This window comes from Lipotes vexillifer, unplaced genomic scaffold (assembly GCF_000442215.2).
Source record: "Lipotes vexillifer unplaced genomic scaffold, Lipotes_vexillifer_v1.1 scaffold1335, whole genome shotgun sequence".
NCBI classification, from domain to species: domain Eukaryota; kingdom Metazoa; phylum Chordata; class Mammalia; order Artiodactyla; family Lipotidae; genus Lipotes; species Lipotes vexillifer.
The window spans coordinates 832722-841141 of record NW_006770293.1 but is presented as its reverse complement, the minus strand read 5'-3'; the positions used below and the strand labels follow the sequence as shown (position 1 = coordinate 841141).

General features: G+C 42.5%; 1 protein-coding gene across 3 annotated transcripts in view; it reads left to right on the top strand.

The window, feature by feature from the left end:
- TRPM3 (transient receptor potential cation channel subfamily M member 3) overlaps positions 1 to 8420 on the top strand; it is a 122693-nt gene that overhangs the window by 105732 nt on the left and 8541 nt on the right. For all 3 annotated transcript variants that reach the window (XM_007446058.1, XM_007446057.1, XM_007446059.1), the window contains 3 exons: positions 1391 to 1541; positions 1662 to 1861; positions 3823 to 3955. In XM_007446058.1, the coding sequence (XP_007446120.1) occupies positions 1391 to 1541; positions 1662 to 1861; positions 3823 to 3955 (484 nt within the window). The remainder of the gene's footprint in view (positions 1 to 1390; positions 1542 to 1661; positions 1862 to 3822; positions 3956 to 8420) is intronic.

Here is an 8420-nt window from a genome sequence, read left to right as displayed (position 1 = left end):
CAAAAAAAAAAAAAAAAAAAAAAATCAGGAAGTAAGAGAGGGCATGACAGTTCTAGGAACTGCAAGAAACTTGGTCCAGTTTGTGCTCAGAGGGAGAGGTGGGAAGTAGCAAGAGATGGCACCAGGCTAGCTACCCTCAGAGCTTGGACTTCATCCTGGAGCCAATGCGGGCTCTATCATTGGGTTTTCCTTCCAGAGGAGGAAATGATCAGAACCTCTCACAGGGCTGTCTTGGGTGCATAGTGCCACAGCTGCCAACAACAAAAAAGATGCCGGATCCTTGAGAACATTTGAGTCCATCAACACCTGATCATCTTACAGGCTGGTCCAAAGGAAGCACTTTGGCCATCTTTTTCTGGCTATAAAAACAGAGTCTTGGTGTCCTGATATTACTAAAACCCTCATAAATTGAGAAGATGTATTTTGGACTTCAGAGCATGTCAAAAATCACATAATGTTTCTAGACTAATTCTAGTTCAGTAGACTCATGTTAGTGGCACCTGAGAATTACCTGGGAAATTTTGAAAGAAATGTTGATGCCGGGGCCACCCTCAAAGATTCTGGTTCAATTGACTGGGGTGGAGCTGGGCATTGGCAGTTTTTAAAGATCCCCACATGGTCCCCTGTGCAGTCAGATGTTTTATTTTTCTCTATTTGCCCATTTATTCAGTGCAGTTGGGTTTTGTTCCCTGTGCCCTGGAAGCACATTTTTGGAATGGAAATGCTGCTGGAAAAAAAGCAGGTGGCTCCAGGCTCCAGGGTCCTGGCCCATCTCCCCTCATTGCCCCTCCCCATGAAATGCCATCCATCAGGAGCACTGAGCAACAGTCCCCCTAAATACTTCCCAAGGTGCTGCCGTGTTTCGTTCCTTCCACACTGAGACAGGAAATTGTTAACTCAGAGTCCCTGGGTTGTTTCTTGAAGCAATTAACAGCTGCCCCGGTGTTAATTCCGAGTCAATAGCCCCTCGAGGCTGCTGCTCTTACAGCTGTCGGCTTCTGGCCTCCACAGCACATTTTGAAAGTAACTTGATGGGGCAGTGAGACTCTGCCCCTTCTGCACTCCCTGGGAAAGCCTTCACCAGGCTTCCTGCGGGGACACCAAGTGCCCCAGGGACTAGGCAAGCCAGCAGGGGGCTCCACCCACCTCTTTCGTGTCAGATGACAACTTGGGAGACTGGCAGAACCAACTCCCCTCTGCAGAGACAGCCCCTAGAGATATTCATGAAGCTTTCGTTTGTTTGTTTTGGCTTTTCTGGAATTCCTTTTTCTGTTTGTTTTGAGATGGCTGTATTTTTCCTTCATGTAAAAACCCCTCCTTCAACTCAGTCTGTGATTTCAATCACAGAGCCACACAATTTCTGACATCTTGCCTGTGCTGCTTCCTCCAGCTCCCTGTGGACAGAATGAGACTCGAGAGGATGGTAAAATAATCCAACTGCCTCCCTGCAAGACAGGAGCCTGGATCGTGCCGGCCATCATGGCCTGCTACCTCCTGGTGGCAAACATCCTGCTGGTCAACCTCCTCATCGCTGTCTTTAAGTAAGAATGTCCTTCTTCAGAGCCCTTGGAATGGGGTAGGGAGACTGAGGCAGGAGCGGGGCACGGCGCTCCGGAAAGCAGGGGTTTTCCTCACTTGATTCTCTCTGGTCTCCATTTCAGCAATACATTTTTTGAGGTAAAATCAATATCCAACCAAGTGTGGAAGTTTCAGAGGTACCAGCTCATCATGACTTTCCATGAAAGGCCCGTTCTGCCCCCACCTCTGATCATATTCAGCCACATGACCATGATATTCCAGCACCTGTGTTGCCGATGGAGAAAACACGAGAGTGACCCAGATGAAAGGGACTATGGCCTGAGTAAGCTTTGAGAGACAACCCCCCGCAACTACAGAGCAGAAATCCCCACCACGTCTATAGGTGGTCGTGCAGGACCACTGGGCACCTGGGTCCTCCTGCTTCCTGCCCACAGCTCCGAAGACTTGGGAGGGATGGGAGGGTATGCATGATGAGAAATGGTGCTGGAAGGGAGACAGGAGAGGCTTAAAGCGAGCACTCTTAGCCTCACACCTTTCTTAGTGAGATAAACCCAGGCTCCAGCAGGGCTGATTTAGCACCTTCATAGGTTCTAAGCTTCTTACTTTACAGACATCCCACCACAAGATATATCAACCATGTTAATATGTTCCCAATGCTGCAGTATATATAATTTAAGCATCCTGGCATGAGTTGAGTTGTAGGTGACTAAGTTTGATTTTCCATGGTCATTTTTGGATCTGTCATGTTTTTAGGTCTTAAACATTTCCCAAGCCTTAAGGGTTGTGCCTATATGGCTTCATGAGGAAACCAGTCCTGCTTTCCATGATTCCAAGGACAAAAAAAAAAGACCCTCCACCAACCACCTTCTAGCCCAGTGTTTCTGAAAGGAGATTAGATTGACATTGGGGTGGAATAATTCTTCATTATATAGGATTGTTCCACATATTGCAGGAGATTTAGCACATCAGGCCTCCACACATTGAATACTAATAGCTCCTGCAGATTCCTAATATCCCCTGGGTACCACCCACAGTTAAGAACCATTGGGAATCCAGCCCCCATACAAGCAACCTACCGTGGTTTCTCAAAGTGTGTCAAATAGACTACCTACACTAAATCTACTGAACCAGAGCCTCTAGGATTGTGGCCCAAGAAATACCTCCAGGTGATCACTAGTGCAACTAAAGTTTGAAACCAAAGCCACTTAATAATCAACTGCTTCTCTAAGTCTGAAGCTTTTAACAACTTCTCTGAGACGGCAATGCCTGACTTCTTTCGAGACATTAAAATTGGAAAGTTGGAGAGGGGTTAAGAATTCCAAAATTCACTATTTCCATTTGAAACACCCATTTAGGCAAGTAGAAAGCTCCGGGGGAGAAAAGGTTCAGATTTCCACTGGGCTCTTTCTACCACTGATTCAGTTATGAATTTGTTTACCAGCTATAAATAGAAGACCAGACTAACAGTTACACAAATATGTAAGGTTTTACTTTTCTCACACAACAAAAAGTGAAAAGGTAAATAAATAGCCCAGAGCTCAACAATGACTCACTGAAGTCAAAGACCCCAAGTCAGCTATTCCTTGTCAGACTGTCTTGTCTCATGGTAGCAAAATAGCTGCTGCACTTCCAGTCATCACATTCATGTTCAGGGCAGAAAGAAGCATGAAGGTGAAAAAAGGTAGAAAGAAGCAGCCACATACTTATAGTTTATCAGGAAAGCAAAATCTCTTCTCAATACACAACCCTTTCCTGCAGCAGGTTTTTTTTGTTCCTTGAGCCAAACTGGGTCTCATGGTTGTTGCTAGCTTGAAGGGACACTGGAAACGTGTATTTGGCTTTCCAGTCTCAGTAGTGGGAAGAGGGAAGAGGGAAAAGGGAACTTGGGTTGCAAAGGGCTTTTAGTAAGGTGAATGAACAGTGTCTGTCTGCCACACTCCTCAGCCCAGAAGTTGAGTTTTTAAGAAACCTCCATTCTCTGCATAGCTTCCCTTTCCTTTATTTAGCTACATTCTTGTCCTTACAATATATATAATTCTAACCGGTCTCTGCAGTAAACCAGGTATACTCAGGTGAGCTTCAGAGACCCATAATGAATCTAACACAGAGAAAGAGGACAGTGACGCAAGTTGCCTGACCAGATTTGGATTTAGTTTGAGACTCAGTGAAGAATCTGGGCCCCATTCCCTAACCTTGAGTTAGATTAGGAATGTCATTCGACCCACAAGTCAGGTGGCATCGCTTTTACTTCTGTGCCTCATATCTCTCATTTCTTTTCCGCAGAGCTCTTCATAACTGATGATGAGCTCAAGAAAGTACATGATTTTGAAGAGCAGTGCATAGAGGAATATTTCAGAGAAAAGGATGACCGATTCAACTCGTCCAATGATGAGAGGATACGAGTGACTTCAGAAAGGTGTGTTCCCATGGGTACAAGCCTCCTGGGGTTGTTTTATACCATGGCATGCCTTGTCAATTGATTTTGTTTGCAGGGCCACAAAAAAACAGAGACCCCGTTGTGCTTATTTTTATTGTCCAAGAAATCATCGAGCTTACGAGAGAACAGAATGTTGTCTGAAATGTCTATAGATCAAAGTCCCAGACTTACAGACCCTAGACTTCTCCAGCAGGCAGTAGCAGCCGCCTTCCTAGACACTAGAGATTGTTGAGTCCAGGAAAGGGCAAGAGTTGCTGGCTCAGACCAGAAATTGCAAAGTTCTGACCCAGACATAAACCAAGAGAGACCCAGCCCAACTCAAGGCTCTCCATCAAGTTTGTGTTTCATGTAGATCACTGAGCATCTTCTCCAAAGGTGAGGATGGTCCTAGTGCCTGGCTTATATGGGTGCCCAATACCTTCTGAATAAACAATAGCAAGAGACTTGTGAATTAGATAGAATAATGGTTGAGGGTTTTTTTTCCCAATTGTTTTTTTTTTCTTCTTATAGAACAAGATAAAAGCAAAGAAATAAAGGCAGATGTTTTACTTACTTACTATATAATTTTAGATCTCATTGGCCAAATCGTTTTGTAGACCAGTAGGGCTGTAAGAAAAAAATCTCAAAATGAGGAGAAGAGAATCCTTTAAGGTTAATAAATCTAAGTTTATGTAAATGAACTTACATTTTCTTATTTTCCCCATTTTTCTGTAGACTAATACAAACTTCATTCCAGGCTGGTGCTCAAAACCCAGCATTTAGGAACTACTCTTCTAAAGAACACCCCAAGCGTTACAAAGCATTAGTGTAACTTTAAATTTTAAGCACTTTCAGTATAAAGATGGCAGAGGCAAATTATAAATAATGGGAAAAGGATGATATACTGATGACTTCAGATGATATATGACTCAGACTTCTAAGATTTGAGTCAGTTGCCTCTAGTTTTCATGAAATGACATTTTGCCTGCTTACCCATGTCATACATTTTCTCTAGCGGCTCTGTAGAAATTACACAAATGGCATTTTTCTGTCCCTGGCCCTTTATTTCTTTAAAGAATGCAGTCTAGATAAGTGAGTATATACACATATGCTATTGAGTGATTGTATCCATAGGTACTCAGCCAATATTAATAAAGTTTAAAGCCATGCACAGATTTTATACACATCTGTCATTGCAAAATAGAGCATTTTATGATGATATGGTGTGAAGCAATTTTCCAGCAAACAGAGGAAGGAGCTGCAAATCTAAAGATCTCTCTCATGCTGAGGCCTTGAAAAAGCTATTTATTAATGGACATATAGCCATGTGGTTCCCAGAAAATTGTGCCCTGTGGACACATTGTCCATTGCTCAGACATATTTCCAAAGCATATGTTTGAAATGCTTTTTGGATTCAGAAAACCACAGACCTGGGAGGAAAGAAAGGTAGGGGAAGGAGTGTTAAGATGCAAGGAAGTCTTTGTCTTTCTTTCTGGGGAACTAGAATGAGAGTTACAGACACCAGGGCATGTAAACTGTGACCTTGTCACCAATTCCTTTTGGATGGAAACATAAAGGAACTATAGCACCTCCAACTGAGGCTCTCACCCCACACCTACAAACGCTTCCAGGAGACTCCTTCCCCAAGGCCCTATTCTTCTGTGGGTGGTTACAGAGCTCCACCCTTGAGAGCATGACCAAGATGAACAATTCCCAGAAATCAGGACAGCGTGCAGGCCCACCCTCCCTGTGTCCCAGGCGTTAGCTGACCTCCTGGAGTAACACTGGCCTCGAGGACCAGGACGAGTTCTCGGCCAAGCCCAGGTGCCAGAGAAGTGAACTTAAACCCAGGCCACATTCTGCTTCTGTTGCTTCCGTCTGTGTTTATTTGAGGTTTTGCTTTTGTTGTTGGTGGTGGTAGTTTTGGTTTGTTTTGCATTTGTAAATGTACCCGAAAATAACATCTTTAAACACTAGGATTATACTCAGCACAATAGAAGCACCACGAGGTGCATAAGGGAATCAACCAAGGGAAGAGTGGGTCCATGTTACCAATCTCACACATTCTCTAGGCCATGTCCTTTCTAAGTGGAGTGGCATGTGAAATCACCTGTCCTGTTTTACATTAGCTAGCTAGCTAGATGGATAGATAGATGGATAGAGAGTGATAAATAGATAAATATGTATAAACTCACATTTGAATACATATGTTAAATTTACATAAGTTAACTGTGCACATTCTATATAGTATATAAAATATCTTATAATTTTCTCTTCATGTTAGATAACCTCAATACAGAGATTTGAAATCAGAAAAATTAAGAGCTGGTTCTTTGCTCTACTAAAAACTTGGGAAAAGGGTTTTTTCACATAGTGAGCCCCATCCTTCTCCCCCTGCTACTGCCTTTAAAGTACAATTTATTTACACATGTTCTATTTGCATGAATCTTTTTAGAAATACAAAGATACTTCCATAATTGTCTATTTAAATGGATCATTATTAAATCATATTTTTGTCACCGAATGGTATGTATAGGGCTCAATACAATATTCAGGAGATCATTAACACCTTGGAGGAACTTGATCCTGAAAAATCCTTCACTTTCCCATTTTTATATAGCAATGACCATGATGTATCTAAAGCAATACAGTTCCAGAATATAATGAGCTAATTGATTGTAACCAGTGCCCTCACTTATTTGGGACAATATCTAGCTGGTGGTAATTATATTAAAATAACCAAATTTCTAAGCTATTAAGCAACATTGGTGACTGGCTGCTTTTCTGAGGATTTTTTGACTATTGGCTGAATATAACCAATCCTTGGAGTTTGTTCCATCAAATTCTGTGCTCATCGTCCTTTAACTAGTTCAGTTCTGTTTCAGTACATGCATACTGGACCTTTACTGTATACCAGACAATAAGGCAGGGCCCTGTCCTCAAAAAACACAGTCTCATTGAGTTCCAGTGTACACCCGAGGCAGGAACAACCAGAAACATATAACTCAGTGTTGTCAAACTTTAGAAGGCCTGAAAATCATCTGGAAGGCTTGTTACTACATAGGTTGCTGGGCATCCGTCCCCACTCCAGGTTTCTGATTCACTATGTCTAAGGTGGGGCCTGAGAATGTGAATTTCTAATAAGTTCCCAGGTGATGCTGATGCTGGTTCTGGACCACACTTTGGGGACCACGAATAGAATACGATGGACAAGATAAAAGTTAAAGTAGGAGAGGACAGTGCAAAATTATTCACTGTGGAACATACAAAATTCGGCACCTTACATTCAGAATAAGTTCGGGAGGTCAGTGAATACAGATTACTTGTACCCAAAGCAGTGTTTCTCTCCCACACCTGACCAACAGCACTTTGACAAGCAGGTACTGAGCAGGGCCTGGGTTAGGGGTGGGGATATAAGGACTTTGCCTTGAAAGAATGCATAGTTGTTACACTCAGCCTCTATTTGAGCACCTCCTAGAAAGAGGAGAAATTGCCTTAGATACCAGCCTTATGAATAAATACAGAAAAAAATTAAATCCATTTCTCTCTGAGAAGGTATTTTACATAGGTGAAGATCACTATCATCTCCCCACTTTGCTTTGTCTTTTCTAAACTAAATATCCCAAGATCTTTTAACCACTTACCATGCATACAGCAGGTCTCCCACTACCCTGCTCACTTTCTCAGTATGCACTTTAAATTGTCAACGTCACCCTTTAAATGTGGTCTCTAAATGGAACTTAATTCTGTGTTTTAGTTAGAGCCTAGATTCAATTCCTTTATTCGTTCATTTACTGTTTTTGTCATCTACTATATGCTAGGCTAATAATCATAGAGTACAATAGAACAAGCAGTTCTTTTCATGTTACAAGAGAAAGAACACAGTATAATGGAAAGATTTTAATACTAATTCTGCAGTAACTAGCTGTGTGACCTTGAACAAGTTACTTAACTCCTCTGAACCTATGTCCCCATGTGTAAAATGAAGTATTAATACCTAACTGTAGAATCTTAAAAGTTATTGAGATAACATATATGAGATATTATGCTTTCAGTAACTGGTAGTTATTGTTTGATCCATACATTTTATTTGCTATGAGATTGCATTACAATCATAGCAGCCAAGTCATGTCTTTGGTTCAGAGTGAGACTACAATTAATTAAAACCAGGGCTTTTGGGGCTTCCCTGGTGGCGCAGTGGTTGAGAGTCCGCCTACCAATGCAGGGGACACGGGTTCGTGCCCCGGTCCAGGAAGCCTCACTTTCAAATTCTCTTCGCAGCCTTACTTCAGTATATTTTTGGACAAAAGCTGTCATTGATAACTCTGCAGGCTTGTGAATTACAGTGGCCCTGAGCTCCTTTTCTCCCCTCGCTTTCTTGTGAGCTGGCCGCCATCCCGCAGGATTGCTTCAGACCCTAGTCTGGTTCAGGCACGGCATGCTGAGGCTTTGGTTCATTCTTCTT